The sequence below is a fragment of the Meriones unguiculatus genome, chromosome 16 (assembly GCF_030254825.1).
Source record: "Meriones unguiculatus strain TT.TT164.6M chromosome 16, Bangor_MerUng_6.1, whole genome shotgun sequence".
Taxonomy (NCBI): Eukaryota; Metazoa; Chordata; class Mammalia; order Rodentia; family Muridae; genus Meriones; species Meriones unguiculatus.
In genome coordinates this window covers 45141730-45161097 of record NC_083363.1, presented here as the reverse complement: position 1 = coordinate 45161097, position 19368 = coordinate 45141730, and the positions used below count along the sequence as shown (strand labels likewise).

The 19368-nt window shown below is 39.8% G+C and overlaps 1 protein-coding gene across 3 annotated transcripts in view; it reads left to right on the top strand.

Moving 5' to 3' along the window:
• Positions 1-19368, top strand: part of Kcnq5 (potassium voltage-gated channel subfamily Q member 5) — a 563627-nt gene that overhangs the window by 435860 nt on the left and 108399 nt on the right. For all 3 annotated transcript variants that reach the window (XM_060369736.1, XM_060369738.1, XM_060369737.1), the window contains exons 4-5: positions 14605-14780; positions 15043-15168. In XM_060369736.1, the coding sequence (XP_060225719.1) occupies positions 14605-14780; positions 15043-15168 (302 nt within the window). The remainder of the gene's footprint in view (positions 1-14604; positions 14781-15042; positions 15169-19368) is intronic.

Genomic DNA, 19368 nt, shown 5'->3' with positions numbered 1-19368 from the left:
ATTCATACACACACAGTGAAACCAACACGCTGGACATGAGCGGGTGAAAGGGAGAGTGTGGCAAGTGACTGCGCAAGGCAAGATGAAAGGGACACCTCCGCCCTCCTCTTCCTGAGGAGCTTCCCCGGGGAACGATTTTCACTTGGTTAATCTGCTCCCTCTAAAATTCTCCAGCGTGGCCATGTGAATGTGGTTATTGTGTTGACTGAAGCGCTTGTTTTACATACTTTGTAACTCTAGATTCTTCTACAAGCCGCTCTCCTCTTGTACTGCCTTTTTTTTTTCCACTTCTGCCTTTTTACAAAATGTTTCAAGTATCTCCTGTTAGCCCCCACCACAGACTCCAAATCTGTGCTTGGAATTTGGGCATCAGCGTGCTGTAGCTAACCCTTAGGACATTTGCCATCCTGTGACTTCAGAAGCCTTCTCTTATCGAGTTTCTGTGGTTTTCTGGAGTATTTTCTGTTAAAATGAGCACATCTGAAACCACTTTTTGAAATATTTCTCCTTGATGCTTTTCCATATTTAGTTACTAGGAACGTGCAGCTCCTGAGTGGTTTGAACTCCGCGAGGCCATCTTCAGCCTCTTTAGAGGGGGAACCTAGATTGTAGTGTCACGTGTTTTCAATAAGCTGTAGGGTCCCACATACACACTCTAAAAGGAGCATGGCTTTACAGAGAACTCAGGACCTGAAAGGAACTGATAGTGAGGAGAAAGTGTGTCCCAAATAGGGTCCTGCCCGTAGCTTTAGCATTCTTTTTATGATAGTCTTTTCCAGTCTGAGGTGCAGCTTCAGAACCAGATGCTATTTATTCTAAGTCTCTCTCTGAAATAACTTGTACAAGCCTCTTGGGCACAGAATTTTTTTTAATTACAGGTAAAAACATAAATAAATTTATATGGATCATAAACAGTGGTGCCGAGAAGCAAATACAAAATTTTTAAGTTCTAAAACTTTTTCAATAATAAATAGGGCAAAGTTTGACAAAGGTTTGGCTAATCTTTTGGTTAATAGTCTCACTAAAACCACGCATGTGCAGACATAACCTGTGTCTATTTCCAAATGGGAGGAAATAAGCTTTTAATGTTAAAATCAGTGTCAGACATTTATCAGAGACTTGTATGTACTCAAATTTGTTTCTGTAAAGCCCTCTCCCTTCATTCTCCACAGCAGGAAAACTTCATTTCCACACCCCAGTGTTTATCCCCAAGGATTAGCCAAGTGCCTAGGCTGTATCCATTTCTTCTTTCTAAAATAAGAAATTGTGCATTGGAAAAGATTTGAGAGGCGGGTGATCCAGGTAATTCTCAATTTCCCAAGATGAAACATAAAATAAATTCCCACCAATAGGTTTCCTTTGCTTGGTGACATTTAAGCTCAAACCGCAGCTCGGCTGCAAAAGCCAAATAGCCCAGTCCAGTCAAAGAGCTTCCTGAAGATGTCCTTTCAAAACCTTTTAGCAGGAGGTGATGATTAATCAGAACTTGCAAGTCATCTGAAAACAGGGATCAAGTTTCTCAAAGAAAAAACTACGACATATCCCAAGAGCAATAAACATGACTGTGCCAGGACTCAGTTACGCTCACAGAATAGTTGTGTGTTGAACATAGGTATGAAATGTGAGGCACTGGCGTTTGCAGACTACGAATTTAAACCTGCAATGTTGCTGTTACCTGTTGGAGAATAATCATTCATTCGAGTTATGATCCAGCATGAGATACTGAGTGCTGAATTCCATCTTCAGAGGTCAGGGGATTTCCAGTAGCTGTTTCAACACTGATCCCTTGTTGGTAGGGATCCAACTCTTTCTTTCAGTCTGTAGTCAAATATTATTTGGGGCTCTGTTCAGGAAGTGAAACTGGCTGCAAGGTTTGACTTTTGATGTTTCTGGAAACAGGTACTAAAAGAAAATTGTAAACAATGTAAAGTTGTTTTTTTTCTAAAAGCCAGTCCTACACTCTCTACACAAAATAACACAAAACCCTAACCAACATTCTTAATCATCCAAAGATACTTGTGATTTCTCATCCTGTTGATACCGGATACTGATGGAAATATATTCAAGTAATTTACTCAAGATGCTACTTGTGCCTTAAGAAGAATGAGTTAACCTCACCCCCTACGTCATAATAAGTCCCAGGGGACAAACACTTCTCTGCTGTTTTAACAAAGAAACACAGCTTGTTTATATCCTCTAATCTATCTATGACCTACATCCGAAACTAAATATTTGTGATCATACTTTGAATAACTAAGTTTTTTAAGAATAATTTATTTTTATTTTATGTGCACTGGTGTTTTGCCTATGTGTATATCTGTGTGAGTGTTGGACCCCAGGAGGTGGAGTTGCAGACAGATTTGAGTACTGGGAATTGAACGAGGGTCCTCTGGAAAAATAGACAGTGCCCTTAAGCACTGAGCCATCTCTCCATCCGGAAGCAGTAGTTTTGATAGATTACTAATGATAAGGGAAATTAGTTCTGTGGTAAAAACAGACATGTTGCCTGTATCTTCAAGCCTGACTTCCTCCCTGCCCTCCACGCTTGCTTGCTTTGTACCAATTATCTAGTAGGCATTCAGATTTAACAAGGTACAAGTGAAACTCTTAATTTGGCCCCTTTCACAGCACTCTCCACTCACAGCATTTCTCAATAAATGCCACTTTGCTCAGCCAACTACTCAAATTCAGAACCATGAATGCAGCCTGGGCCTCCTTTATCTCACAGTGTGAAGCAAGCCTTGACCTCTTCATCCTCACATCCCTAGCCCAACTCTTGTCTGTTTGCCTCTCCACTCCACCCTCACATGTGTAAAGCTGACCTCACCCTTTTCCTAGAACAGGCAGGACACCTCAACTGGACATCAGCTTTCTCCTAAGCTGTGCCCAATCTCATCAACGTCAAAATTATCTTTATAAAATACAGACCTAATAGCCAAAAGCTTTCCACAGCTGTTGTCAAAATTGCCTCAGTACAATCTCTTTAATCTCACCTTAGACACAGGTGCCATTTCTGCCCCAATCTTTACAGTCTTTGACCTAGAGCATTCTCTCTTTAAACAAGGTCGCAGCCACCCTGCTTCACCCCCTGCTGAAAGGTCAGGTCCCTCAAGAGAGTTTCCCAGAGCATCGCACTTCCACTCCATCCACGTGTTTCTTTATGGTTCTACTCTCTATTGACTTTGCATTTCTCCGGGATCTTTTCTATTTCCATTAAACCCTGTTATTGGCTTCATGAGAGGCCAACCCTGCTCAATGTAAACTCTAGAAAAACAGAAAACCTTGCTCCTTTCATTCATTGTTCTCTTCCTGGTACTTCCATCATTACTATGAAAGAGTGTGTGGAAGGAATGCATAAGTTGTGCACAGTAGCATCTTAAGCAAATTAGCTGGGTGGGTTTCCACCGGTCCTCAATAAATCAAATAGATGAGAAAATTTGGGAAAAGATTATTTCCCAAACACTCTTGCTGATGTCTCATAACTCAACCATGCCTTCCATCCCTTAGAATTCTAGAGACTCAGAATTGGGATTCTTGACTGTTTCTGGTTTCACTCATCTCCTCGTAAAGATAGGGAAAGCAGCCCTGAGAGTTTAGAAGTGCACTCAGTATAGAGCAGAACGGATCCTTACAGCAAGCAGAGCTGGAGGTTTATGCCTCCATATCTTACCTCTCTGCTTCTTTGGACAGGTTAGGATTGATGTGCATGGGCAAATGCAATGAAACCCCAAAATTACCTCTCCTTATCGTGAGGCTCTGCTGGCAATAATATTTGTACTACGTGTTCTATACATATGAGTAAAAGAAACAGGAAACTTGTGCAGAAATGGTCATGTGCAGATGAGATAGGTAATTATCCTGTCATGCTTTGTTGTCATGTTGGAGTACCTAAACTATATGTGTGTGAAATATAAGAGTTTTGACTGAATTTTAGTCTAATGACAGGCATTTTTTAAGCTGACATATTCCCTACTGATAATACTTTTTAGAATTCATTTAAGACTCAGTGACTGCCTGCAAGGCTGTTTACTGAAATTTCTGCTCTCTGTGAGTTACCAAAGGGAAGACTGGAGTAAGATACAATTCGGGGTCAGACAACTGTGCCTTTAGTTCCTGGCCCTGCTAACTAACTAAAAGACCTTGGGTATGATTCTTAAACTTGTGTAATATCAATCCCTGGGCTATAGATGTGTTAAGGATACAGACATATATTTAGCATTTTTTTTTCTTACCAGTAAAGAAGCTATCGTGCCGCCAAGCACACTAAGGGCTGAATGTGTATTATCTCATTTAATCCTTACATAAGCCTTATGAGAAAAGTGACTCTTCCTTATTTACAAGTGAGAGCTCTCAGACTCCACAAGATTAATAGCTGAGGCTACACAGCTAGCTAGGGGTAGAACTAAGAACTCCATACAGATAACCTTTGGGCCTCCTTGGAGAACAATTATGGAGAAGTAATGACATAGAATTTTTGTACTAAACTCGCTTTGCAGGCTCATATATCAGAGGCACTCAATAAATGTTGCCCATTTCCTTTCTCCTTCCTCATCTCTGACTAAATAAATTACCTTGGTCAATGTGTTAACCTTCCTGAGCCATAACTTCTCATTTAAAATAAAATATATAGTTCTTAATTTTCTCATTACAAGAGCCGTGCATACATGTTTGCTCTTGATAATACTGGATACATACACACCCTCAGTTTTAAACACACTTCCATCCAAAGATAATCACTGAGATAGAAGTTTGTGTGTGTGTGTGTGTGTGTACATATATGTAATATTTATCTGTATATATACTATGAAATTGCAAATACCTTTGTGAAACAACTTGTAATAATCCTATGGATCCTGTTGTGAAATCAATTCTCCAGTTTACGGTACATATAAATAATTTTAATCTCATCTTCTAACACATGATAACATCTCTTGTTGTTGAGTGATATCTAGGCAATAATGATAGCAATAATAAACTCTCTACTTATTATGCATTCCCTAGAGGGACCTCATGACATAGATAGTTGAATCTTTGTTTTCTAAATAATTTGAACCACTAAAGGTTCAGTAATGTCACTCAGGAAATGCAGACAATAAGAGGCACATCCAGGGTTGGAATCCAGACAGAAAGGCGCTATACTCCTGTTCCTTCTTTACTCCACATTGCTAGAATGGAAGTACCATATGATTTTCCATTAACCTACTCTTACTAGAAAACTGCATTTTCTAATTTTGGCATCATATTAATTGTTGAGTAATTCTAATTATTACAACCTGCAAATTCCTGGTTCACAGTAACTTAAAGTAGAAGTTAATGCTCTACTCATTTAATGAAGGTGCTTCCTGTTGGCAGCAGAAAGTACAAGTAAGGAATTTTTTTGCTCTACACAGTCGATTGGGAACTTAGGGTGACAGCAAGCTGCAAGCAGCTTCTCAGAAACATCCTCCATCACAGAGTGAAGCTGATGCACAGGAAAAGAGGACGCAGTGTGTGTGTGTGTGTGTGTGTGTGTGTGCGCGCGCGCGCGCGCGCACGTGTGCTTTTCCTCAGCCTAAAAGTGGCAACTATCAGGTCCACTTGCTTCCTACCACCTAAAGGTGATAACATCATCCCATTCAGAAGGGCTGAAAGGTAAATAAAGCCTCTGCAAGGGCCTCCTCTTCACAGGGAGAGCTTTCCATGTAGGACGAGAAGTTACCTGTGTTGGACCGTTACAAAAGCAATCCTTATCAGCAATGATTTGAGTAAGCATACCAATTAACCAGAATAAAATATGGAAAAATGGACAGAGTCATTCTGGATGACTCCAATTAATATGCAATTAAGGAATCTGTGAAACACACACATACATTTGGTAAAGGTTTATAACATACAGGGTTATATGTGAAAAACTTAGAAGAGTTTAATCACATTTATAAGATAATAAAGAGTACATCTAATCTATTACTATTATTGTTAGGATTAATATTGCTTTTTACTAGCAGAGAGAGAAAAAAGAATGTTTTCAAACATTTTTCATGATAATCAGTGCCATCATTTTGAGGGTATTTTGACATCAATCAAAATTCAAAATGCATAATAATTCTCTATCAAAAAAAACATTTTTTAAAAGAATTCCTCAGATGGGCATCCCTAAAAACATACATACAAATAACCTTGTACTACTGATCAGGTCATATTTATATAATCAGGAATATAAGAAGCTATGAATTTGGTTTTTTTTTAACATTTAACTTTATTATTTAGTTGTTCACTTTACATCCCAATCATAGTCCCCATCTTCCTCTCCTCCTGGTCCCACTCTTTCTCTCTCTCCCTCTTCCCTCCCTTTCCCTTCCCCTACCCCTCAAGAAAGGGAGACCCAACCCCAGCCCACCCCAGTGTTCAAGTCCTTTCAAGACTAAGCACATCCTCTTCCACAGTAGCCTGGCAATTCAGCCCCACCAGGGTGAAGTGATTAAAAAGCATGCAACCCTGCTGCATAGAGTCTTTCAGAGGCCCTTTGTGGTAGGTTCCTGTCCTGTTCCCTAGTTTTTCCAACTTCCAAGGTCTATGCTGTTTGCCTTTCTGAATAAGGATTGAGCATCTTACCCAGGGTCCTCCTTCTTGCTTAGCTTCTTTAGGTATACAGATTTTAGTATGTTTATCCTATATTATATGTCTAATATTCCCTTATAAGTGAGTATGTACCATGTGTGCTTCTGGGATACCTCACTCAGGATCATCTTTTCTAATTCCCACCATTTGCCTGCAAATGAGCAGGGTATTAAAGCAGATGCTGAGACTCATAGCCAAACTTTGGGCAGAGTACAAGGAGTCTTATGAAAGAAGAGGGGGATAGAAAGACCTGGAAGGGACAGGAGCTCCACAAGGAGAGCAACAGAACAAAAAAATAAAAAATTAAAAAAAAAATCTGGGCCCAGGGATCTTTTCTGAACTGACACTCCAAGCAAGGACTCCAAGCATGGAGATAACCTAGAACCTCTGAACAGATGTAGCCCATGGCAGTTCAGTGTCCAAGTGTGTTCCCTAGTAAGGTGAACAGGGGCTGTCTCTGACATGAACTCAGTGGCTGACTCTTTGACCACTTCTCCCTGAGGTGAGGGAAGCCTTACAAGGCCAGAGAGGAAGACAATGCAGACAGTTCTGATGAGACCTGAGAGGCTAGGGTCAGATGGAAGGGGAAGAGGACCTCCCCTATCACTGGACTGGGGGAGGGGCATGGGATGAGAAAAGGGAGAGAAGGTGGGATTGGGAGAGGACAAGGGAGGAGGCTACAGCTGGGATACAAAGTGAATAAATTATAATAAATAAAAAAATTAACAAAAGCATGCAACCGAGTCAAAAATAGTCCCTGCTCCCCTTACTAGAGAAGCCACAAGAAGACCAAGTTACTTATGGTGTATATGTGTAGGAGGTCAAGATCCAGTCCATGCATGGTCCTTGGTAGGTTCTTCAGTCTCCACAGACCTCCCTGGACCAGGTTAGTTGAAACCATGAATTTGAAAGAGACCAAAGATAGATATATGGACGGGTTTAGAAGAAGAAAAGTGAAGGGGGAAATTATATAATTATATAATAATCTCAAAAATAAAAGAAATAATTTTTGAAATAAATTAACGCACAGACTACTGACTTCATCAACATTTAATAGCACAACCAAAACTAAGCTAAAACTTCATTAATTAATTGATAGATAAAATAAATTTGCTTCCTCCCTTCTACATACTTACAGTGTTTTGATGTTTTAATAAATATCTTATAACTTTTAAATACATATTTCAGTAAAGTCAGTCAAATTAGGGTTATTGTAAGGCCACTCAAGGCAGCTCAAAGAATTGGAAGATAACAGGACTGGAAAAAAAGATAAAGTCCATGGCATTATTATGTTTGTTCTTCGGACTTTTTCAGAAACAATAAAAGGAAAAGACTTTTAAGTACAAGGGAGATATGCATGGTGTTAGGGGAAACTGTCTGAGAATTTCTGAAAATTTTCTAAGAATCTAGAAAGAATTGTAAAAGCCTGTCCTCTTCAGAGTGTCCAGGGCTCCAGCCATGACTGTCCTGTGGATTAATTCTAAAATTTCTCTCTTCTGACAATTAGTGTTCAACTGTCCAGCTTTTCTCAATCCTTATCATTCAGTTCCTCCCATTGGGTTAAGTCCTAACTGAAACAATGCAGTGCAATTGTAGCAACAAAAGCAGAATCTGTCAAGTGCAGATGTCTTAACTGCACTTGCTTTAACACAGGCATTGGGTCCACGATCCAGTAGCTTTGCACGTAAATCTGCCTTATAAAACGAGCCTGTGGTGAGTAATCTCCTTTGGATGCGGTCTACAGTGATTAATTCCTATTGATTTTGCTGACTGCACGATCCTGGAGCTAAGTTAGTAGAATCTGATGAGCTCCTTCACAACCCAGCATATCTTAAACACTATATGGATTTTACTTCGTTCAAATCATTTGCAGTTTACTCAAATCTCAAAAAAGAAAAATCATTGGTAAATCTTTCTAAATGACTCAGTACTTTGAGAGCCTCCTTCATAATACAGTACTAGTGTATAGTTTGTATTTCTACCAGTTTCTTAGAATTACTGTGCTCTTTTAACATTTCCCAAGGTGTTCAGATCTATTTTTCTGGGAAGAAATAAGCATTAAACCTACAGGTTTTCTTTTTTTTATGCAGTCTTGAGCTCTTTATTTATTAGTTTTTCTATTTTTGGTCTAGCCCCATTTTTTTCTTGATACATCCATAAAAAGACCATCTGTTCTTAGCATCATTTTATGTCTGCTCTACCCTCCCTACACTCTATCTCCCCTCAAGGATTTATGTGATAGTGATTTATTATTGCTTAACTATACACCTGATTTTTCACAACTTCCCATTTCTCTTTTCCTCACCACCATCCTGCCCTGGCTTTCTCAGCCAAAGACTAATATACAATATCTCTTAGCCACTCAGCTTCAGCATCATCTGTGCTACTTACAGAAGCTGAGCCTTGGTTACTAACTGCTAAAACTCTTCAGTTTCTCAATTTGTACATAGAGTTATTTGAATTGTTAAATACAGTAATACACACACAAACACACACACATATCAGGGTTTTGGTTTTGGTTTTCGTTTTCAGGGTTTTTTAACCTCAACATTATTGACGTTTGGCACGAAAACAGTCTTTGTCTTTGGACCACATTAGGTATTGAGGGATGTTTAGCAAAAATTATTGCGTCTATCCATTAGATACTGATAGCAACTTCCTTCCATTTGTGACAACCAAATTTTTCTCTAAACACTTTCAAATGACCCTTAGGTATCAACAGAAGGATTTATTGTTGATTCTCAGTTGCTGCTTAATACATAAACCAAAAAAAAACAAAAAAAAAACAAAAAAAAAACAAGTGAATCTGAATACTTTTTGTTGTTTTTACAGACAGGGTTTCTCTGTGTAGCCTTGGCTGTCCTGGACTCACATTCTATACCAGGCTGGCCTCAAACTCACAACTATTCCCTTACCGCTGCCTCCCTGAGTGCTGGGATTAAAGGCATGTGCCACCATACCTGGCTTAAATACTTTCTAATAATTCTATGTATAATTAACCAGTCAGTTGCAGGAGCTGTCTGCACAAAATGTATCTTCACAAAATGTAATGTTCCAGTGTTTCAAAATATATCTTTATACTTTTAACATAATGTCTTATATTTATGTTTAGTTGCTTCTTACATAGAGACAATGAATCTTGACCGTAGACACCCTCAAACCCTTTCCACTCTACACAGGAAACCCCAACTCTTCCATCCCACGTCCCCTGGACAACCCCATAAGTCCCTTTTCTCCTCTCCTTTTCTTGTAGTTATAAAATAACTGATTCCAGTTTGTTCCTCCTCTTGTTGACTGATCTTGGCTGGTCACCATCGATGCAGAGAGGTTGTGCGTACAGTAGTCATGTTGTGCTCAGAACACATTGCGTCACAGCTCTCCTCCCTATCTTTTGCCTCATGTATTCTTTCTATCCTCTCTTTTGTGACCTTCTTTGATACTTGGCCTTGATACAGATGTGCCATTTGGGCCTGAGCATTCAAGAATCACTTATTCTGACCAATTATGAATCTCTGAATTAAATACTGAATAGAAAAGAGACTTTTTCCCCCTGCCACTAATCTGCGAGCATAAAGATGAATATTTTTTTTTCAATGCAGTTTATTCAGGAACCTTGAACAATCCTCGGACCCCGGGGAAAGCCAGCCCACAGCTTAAATAGCCTCTGGGTAGCCAACCCAGGCATGCCACGTGGGCAATGCAGATAGGTCCACATACATGGAAGCAAGCCAGATCCTCAGCCTTAGCCAAATGTGGAATTGTTCGTGACAGAGAGCACTCACCATCGGGAAGGTGGAAGGCAGAAACCAGCTCCATCTTCAAGGCATAGCATTCCGCAGCTCTCTACAGTTCCCCCTTTTTGTTTTAGACGCATCAGGCAAGAGTAGAGGTCTGATCTCTGATATTAGAAATAAATTGGGACTTTGTACCGATGTTCATTTAGGTGTCATCCACCCAAAGAGCATCAGACCCGTCCGATACCTTTTTCTCAGAGGCGGGACCTGGGGCATCAACCCTCATGCAATCAGACATGCTCTTAAATTCTACCAGAGTGGACGCAGGACTAGCCACAGGATTATCATCATGGATTGCTGCAGCCATGAATCATCTGAAGGAATGGGCGGGCATGGGAGCGTTAGCAAGCCTTCTGGTGTTGGTCTCCTTGGTTTGCCTGTGGTATATATGCAAGATTAGAGTCTCACAACAGTGTGATGCAGCCATGATCATTCAGGCCTTTACAGCCATTGAAGCAGGACATTCTCCCCAAGCATGGTTGGATACCATAAAAAGCTAAAATGTTACGCTCAGGATGCGAGGATAAAGATGAATATTTAGAAGACTGTATAACATGTCGTTTGCCAGAACAAAAATAGGGGGTTCCACCTTAGGGTCTATGACCTCCCAAGCCATGAGTTTTGACTAAGCTGACAGTACCAGACATAAATTCCTTCCTGTAGAACAGGCCTCAAATCCAGTCTAAAAGTAGTTGGTTAGTATACAACCTTTATGCCACCAGCAGCACATCTCGCCTGGAAAGTTAATATTTTAGGATAAGGGACTAGCCACGGGGTAACACTGATGTCCTTTCTTTCCCAGTGACCTACGTAACTTACTCCAGCACTGTGAAAGCTAGTTAGCAAGGAAAGAAGTTTTGAATCAGTTTTAATTTGATGACTCTATATTGTGACAGCAAAGTATATTGTCTCTTCAGCAATAGAGTCTTACCATCTAGCTACAATGAGCAATCAAGATCAGTGGCAATAAATTGTGCAGTTGATGGGACCTTTGGGTATTCCCCTGACCAATATCTTATTAAGGATATATCCCACACCTGCCACCAAGATTTTATATAATAACTGAATTCTCCTGGAGAACCATTGTCCACTCATGCAAAGTATCTGCATCCAATTCCTTTTGCTTTTTAAGTTACATATTTTAATTAGCTTACAAAGTAGTGACATTTCATGTGGGATTTTCAAATTGTTTTAATTATTATTTATTGGGAGAGGTTGCTATAGCACATGTGCTAATGTCAGAAGACGACAAACATGTGGGGCTCAGTTCTTCCAACATGTGAGCTCTGGAGATCAAATTCATGTCATCAGACGTGGAAGCAAGTACCTTTACTGCAATGTAATTCTTAATGATATGAGCTGCTTTTATTTGTTTTTTAATCCAGAGTTGTTCTGTAAGTTTCCCGTTTCATGTACTATTAGAAGTAATTAGGAGATTTAAAAACAAAAATGTTCTCAGGCTACATAAAAAGGGGGAGACAAAACAAAACAAAACAAAAACTTGAGTGATCTAAGCCTGTGGAAGCTCCATCCTATAAACTAAATAAACTAACAGACAAAAAATGTAATAAATATATTAATAAAAATTACTCCTGACTTCCTTGGTATTCTAGAAAATACACACTCAAAGTGTATACTGTCATTTGGCTGCTCATTTTACTGAACTCTGGTTTCTTCTTCTGATCTGAATTAAAATGAGGGTATTAAATCCAATTTGCAGTTACCTTTGCATATTTTGTGACTTCAGACATTTAGACTATGACTCACCGTGTGACTAATTTTAAAAGTTCTTCAAGCTAACAGTGTTCCTTTCACTTTCTCTAGTTTTTCTATAATGTGCTCACCCCACGGCATGCTTTTTGAGGTATTAGTCAGACAGAATGACAGTTGATTTAAAAAAAAAAAAAAAACACAATATATTCTTTCCATACCTCATGCCTTCATCCACAAAAATGAGACCTATAGAATTTCTAATTAATAAGTTTCATAACAATTAAGATAAGTGCACGGGGCCGGGGAAAGGACTTGGTAGTTAAGAGCATTTTCTGCTCGGTTCCCAGAACATACATGGTGACTCACAAACATCTGTTACCCCAGTTCCAGGGTTTCTCCTGCCCTTTTCTGGCCTCTGTGGGCCATAGCCACACGTGTGGCACACAAACACGCATGCAAGCAAAAATGTCACAAATACGTTCAAGGGCTAGAGAGATGATGCTGCTGTTAAGAGGACATACCGCTGCACAGAGAACCAGGGTGCAGTTCTCAGCAGCCAAGGTGGGTGGTTTCCAAGTGCCTGTAAATCCAGCTCCCAGATGTTGGATGCCTGCTAACCTCTGTGGCCCTCTGTAGTCATAGGCACATACCCCCACAAAGATATTGACAGACACAGACACACAAACACACATACACACACAAACACTCAAGAGTATTTTTAAAAGATGCAGTGTTAAAATTATAGAAAATGCCAGGCATGATAGCTATTTCTGTTTGTTTGTTTGTTTTTTGTTTTTGTTTTTTTTTATTCTCCACCAATACTACCCAATACACAAAAATACAGTGAAATAAAAGCAAGAATACCTACTAGGGTCATAAAAGCGGTGTCTCTTTTAAGTCACTATTGTCATAGCAAGTCTCTCCAAATGATGAAAACCATGATTTTTGTGTGCATACAACTTTTTCAATGTCTTAATTTCAGTTACATATTTGTGTTAAAAAAAAAAAAACCCTAACGTTGTAGAAACTTATAATTTGGAAGATAAAAAGTCTCCGTATCTAATGTCACCTGGTTGTCTACTGCACTACAGCTAATGAATGGTGACAACCTATGCCAGTTCTCACGTGCTTTCCTAGCCTACACTAATTGATACATATGCTTGCTAAAATGAGATTACATCATACACTTGCAGATGGCCTCTACTCACTTAAAACACATCTTCCGTGTCTGAATCAACACATTTGGTCCCTTCTTGGGAGCAGAAAGGGATACATTTGAGGCCTGCTGGCACCTTGTCACAGGGTCTAACTGGGAAAGCCCTGGGGCTGTTCCTTGCACTGCCAACCACTGATCCTTTCTCTCAGACCACGGATCTAAGAGGGGCACCAGGACGATGACTCAGAAGTGTGTTGTCAGTTTACACAAGGAGGTCCTACCATTCGGAAGGAAAACCTGAATGAAGAAGGCACATTTATTCACCTGTTATTCCTGAGGATATTAGAAATATTTCAAATGTCACACCCTACACCCTTGGAGCAGAAGACAGCCTTAGAGTATGGAAGCCCAGTCATGTACAACCTACCTGAAGCAGGAAAGAAATTTCACTTGAGGGCATTAAAGATAAGTGAATACTAAAATCGCCAAAGGCTGTCATTCTTTGTCTCTGTTTTTACTATCTCAAATTCCTCTTATAAACTTACTTTCAAATGAGTAAGTCCTCTGTCTTTTCTATGCCTTTGTTAGCTGGTTTTTGTTTTAATGACAAAAAGAGCTGTTTTTAACCAAATACCAATACATCAGACATGAAGTATCCGTTTCCGCCCAAAGCATGTGGTGCATGGTTGCATACTGTATTATAGCAGATGTAATATTTGATTTGTGCACCAAACTTTCACCTTACTTACAGACCAAATGAAAGAATAGAGAGAGAGCCCAGAGCATTCAAATTACTGGAGGGCTTTGTCAAGCAGTAGGCATAACCGCAGACTCCAAAACAGGAGAGAATAGTTGACACAAAGAGGCTCTGACATTGTTGTGTAAAAACAGTGAGAGGTGTTAATATACAAAGCAAGGCCGATTGGTGGGTGCCTAGGCTAGGATTCCTCTGTCCTGTTAACCAGGGGGCCAGAACCACGGTGTTGGGGGCTGAGTCGGGATCCTCTTGCTGAGGACTATGGAGTTAAGGGCAACAGAGTTGTGCAAGAGCACTTCATAAGCCTGCAGAGCCCCAAGACTATGAACTCTCTGGAGGCCATTGTCCAAGGTGTTGAAGCTTATATGATGCAAAAGTGTACAGGTAAAAGTGCAGTCAAGGGACCAAAGCCAAAGTGACAAATGGGTCATGTTCTGGGTCTCTTAGCTCTGCCGTCAGTAGGAGGCTAGGTGCTCAGTTCTGTTTTCTTTTCCTCAAACTGGCTGATGTGGCCTTTTCAGAAGTGTTTTGAGAAATAAAACGTGTTAGTCATGTGACTTATGGCTGTCCCAACCTGTTTCTTTCAGATACCATTGTTCTTATTGCTTCAATAGCAGTTGTTTCTGCAAAAACTCAGGGTAATATTTTCGCCACGTCAGCGCTCAGAAGTCTCCGGTTCCTACAGATCCTGCGCATGGTGCGCATGGACAGAAGGGGAGGCACTTGGAAGTTGCTGGGCTCCGTGGTTTATGCTCACAGCAAGGTAAAATTGTGCTTCTTTGCACTGCATCGGAAAATGTTTGACATGTTCTGTTGATCGCAATAATGTTTAAAATAGTCTTAACACGGGCTGTTACCTCAGACTGTGGTTCAAGCCATTTGAAGCCCCAGTACATAATGCATTACTTTAAAACCTTCATCTATTTCCTAGAAGTAGGAGCATGATTGATTCACACAGAGATTTCATGTTTCCCTTTTCAAAGATTCTTTTCACCTCTAAAATGTTTCACTCCTTTTAATCCTAGGAATTAATCACAGCTTGGTACATAGGATTCCTGGTCCTTATTTTTTCATCTTTCCTTGTCTATCTGGTGGAAAAAGATGCCAATAAAGAGTTCTCTACATATGCCGATGCTCTCTGGTGGGGCACGGTAAGTATAAAAATATGTTTTTGCCTACTAGTTATTATGAAGTGTTTCCACTAAATATAACCTAATGGTTTTCAATGAATGGTCTCAGTGAAAATATCAACTTCCAAAAGGGATGAATGCAGAAATGTATGGTATTTATAAGTGATCTGAGACAGTTCTGTGCCTGTGGGGGCAAAAAATTAAACTTACACATAAATTATCATTTTTTTTGAGTGCTCAGTTGTTTCCAAAGTAAAAATTATGATTTTGAAAATAAGAAACAGTAACAGGCATCTGTTTTAACTTTATAAACTTAATGACTTGATTTACTACTCCAGGAAAAGAAAAAGAGTTTTTTGGTTGTCAAAAGAATGAAAAGGAAATGTGGTGGCACGTGCCTATAATCTCAGCAGTACGGAGTCTGGGACAGAAGGATAATGAGCTTAAGGCCAGCTTGGGCTACATAACATAACACTTTAAAAAAATAACTGAAGCAACAACAACAAAAAAAAAAAAAAAAAGAAAAAGAAACATTGAATAGCAGCTGACTCAAAGTGAGAAAATTAAATGCCTCAATTAAGAAGAGAATGCTGGGGACATCAGAGCTGAAAGACCAGATCATGTACACCTTATTATAATATTTTCCATTAAAATCCTATTTTACATTGTCATAAATATTTCCCAAAGAAGTGAAAGTAAAAATTACAGTTGTCATACAAATAGAAAATAACTGACACATGCCTTTAATCATAACACTAGGGAGGCAGAGGCAGGCAATTCACATCTCTGTGAATTTGAAGCCAGGCTATGCTACAGAGTGAGTTTTAGGACAGCCAGAGATACACAGAGTAACCCTGTCTTGAGAAGAAGGAAGGAAGGAAGGAAGGAAGGAAGGAAGGAAGGAAGGAAGGAAGGAAGGAAGGAAGGAAGGAAGGAAAGAAAGAAGGAAAGAGAGAAAGAGAGAAGGAAAGAGAGAAAGAGAGAAAAAAGAGAAGAAAGCAAATGTATGCTGTCTATTATATTTAATTCAGTTTTATAATGTGTCAATTAACCAGGCGTGGTGTCACATGCCTTTAATCCCAGCACTGGGGAGGCAGAGGCAGGAGGATCAAAGCCAACTTGTTCTACAAAGCAAGTCCAGTACAGCCAACTATACAGAGAAACCCTGTCTCAAAAAAACAAAACAAAAACAAAAGAGAGAGAGAAATTTATCAGTCAAGTGTCACAGTCAGTTCAAAATACTGATCAAAGCACAGAAAGAATTACTAAATGTCAGAATATTGAAACATAAGTAGCAATAGAGAAAGGAAATCTGGCTGCTTTCACAGTACAGGAAACATATCATTGAACGCCTACTATACATTATATATATATATATATATATATATATATATATATATGGCCTACTATACATTATATATCATATATGGCAAAAGTTATTATGCATTACTATGTGTTATCTACAACTTAAAGAGTTGTAAGATAGTTCTAAAAGTCATGAAGATACAGAACCCAATATTCTTTAAAGGTTGTACTGTGAATAGTGCATTTTTTCTTTCAGGCAAAAGTTTCCCCTGCATTGTAAAGAATTTATAAAACAGTCATTTGGAACTTGACCTTAATAAGAAGGTTACTGTATATGGGAGTACTTTATATAATATAAAAATTACACTTATTTTTATTTTATAGCTTTATGGTCTTTTAAAAGGGAGTTATATGGAAATATACAAGATTTATAATTTTGTAAAATGTTTTTATTTTATTCTTGAGATTATAATATAATTCCAACAAATCTCCCTTCCGTTTCTCCCCTGAACGGTTCTATATATCCCTCTCCATTCTCCTTCAAAATCATGGCTTCTTTTTCACTAATTGTTTCGCTAATGTGTGTATATATATATATATAGTTATAGTTATAGTTATAGTTATGCATATATCTACATGTATGTACATACATATATATTCCTGTGTTACCTGTACAGTGCATATAATGTCACTTGTATGTATGCTCTCAGGGCTGACTATATGGCACTAGACAACCCATTGTTATGCTCTTCTATTGGGAAGACACGCCCTCCCACTTCCAGCTTTCTTCAGTTGCTTATAGTTCTTCATAAAGGGCTGAGGCCACGTGGGCTTTTTCGCATCTACTTTGTCATGTCCATTGGTGTTGTCCTTGTTCATCTCACATTTGCACAGTCATGCTAATGAGACCTTATGGGTGTAGCTTCTGATATTACTAGGAGATACAATCACAGCAAACTCCCTAATCCTCTGGTCCTTACAGTCTTACGGCCCCTTCTTCTGCAATGTTGCCTGAACCTGCCAAATGTTTTTGTAGAAGTAGCCACTGGGTCCAGGCTCCACAACTCTGCATTTTGATCGATGGTGGTTTTCTGTAGTGGACTCTGTCTGTAGCAAAGAGAAATTTCCTTGGTGAGAGACAAGACTATCTGTGGGCATAAGTAAATATGTTTATAGGTTGTTCAAGGATTAGATTGGTTTTGTAAATATCTATAGAGTCCCCTACAATGAGCATGGCTTTGCTAGCACTGAGTAGTTAGTGAGGTTTCCAGTACTATGAATAATTTCCCTCTTGTTTAGAAGGAGTTTAGAAGTCCAGTTGGAGAGCCTTTGGTTATTACCAAGATATGCATGTTGCTCCTCTGCCCATAGAGTTAGTGTGGCATACTGTTCTGTAGATATGGTTGGTAAGCATCACAGCTGGGAAGGACTGTTGATTGCTTCCCTCCTGTGGAAGCTTGTATGGTGCCTTCCGGTACCATGAAATCTAGTCATCAAGGAGAGAGCATTCAAGTCAGTTCCAGCTCATGAGTTTCTACACCATGTCTGGAGTCCACGGTCTCTTCAGCAATAGGGACTTACTTTCCTCCTCTCAGGGGTAACCAAGAGCAACAGCCATAGACTATATGCTTTAGGAGGCTCTCTAGCCAACAACTGAAATGACAGCTTTCTTATGCTGGTATTGAGGGCTTTGTTATGTGATCTTTGGCACCTGGAAGGAACACCTTCAGCTGAGAGGAGAAAAGTTCACTAAAGCTATGACTGTATATTTATATATTGAATTAGATGCATTACAGTGTGGGCCCCCCACCACCACCACCTGCCATTTGCACTGGTGTTAGGATGCTGGAGCAACTGGCAACCTGTTTGTTCAGGGGTAGTAAGTACAGAAGGTAAGAATGACCCAGGAGACTGAGTCAGAGGATAGCTCCTTTATTAAAATAGCCAGGCTAGCTTACATTGCAAGTCAGGGAGCAGAGGGAAAGGAAAAAGGACAAGGGGGGAAGTGCTGAATAGTAGGTAGGGCCTTCCTAGCATATCAGCTAGACTGCTGGTCAGGTCACATGATTTCTGAGAAGATAGTTCTCTGTTGAGGAAACAGAAGCCTAACTGGCTTTGTCATGATGTGGCCTTTGTCTTTATGGAGTTGCCTAGGCCCACTCCTGCTGTGTGCTCTCTGGGAGACGTCCCGGCTATGAGCAGTGCTTTAACTAGTGTCCCTTATATAGCCTGGGAACCCACATTACACATTTTCATCTGTATGGCTTGGTTTGGGTTGGTTTTGGTTTTTGAGACAGAATTTCTTGTGTAGCCTTGGCTATCCTACACTTGCTTTGTAGAGCAGGCTGGCCTTGAACTCACAGATATCTGCCTGCCTCTGCCTCCCAAGTGCTGGGATTAAAGTCTTGCGCTACCATGCCCAGGTCATTGCAGTTGTTGTTTTTCTTTTTTAATATATAAATAGTTAACATGATTCCTTGTAGCTTTTTAAGAATCCTTATTGGTATTTTACCCACTTTCCTCTTTCTTCTGTATTCACCTCCCTTTCTCCTTCTTCCTTCCTCCCTGAAAATTCTTCCATTTTCTTTTGTTGTTTTGTTTTGTTTGTTTACCTTTATAATTTATTCACTTTACATCCTAATTGTAGCCCCCTCCCTCATCTCCTCCCAGTCCTATCTTCCCTCCTTCTTCCCCCTCTATTCTCTTCCCCTATTTCTCAGAAAGAGGGAGCCCTCCGCCCCTACCATCTGACTCAGCCTATCAAGTCTCATTACGACTGCTTGCATCCTCTTTCTCTGTGGCTTGGCAATGCCCCATCACCAGGAGGGGAGTGATTAAGGAGTGGACAATAGAGTCCATGTCAGAGACAGCCCCTGCTCTCCTTCCCAGGGAACCCACATGGAGACTGAGCTGCCT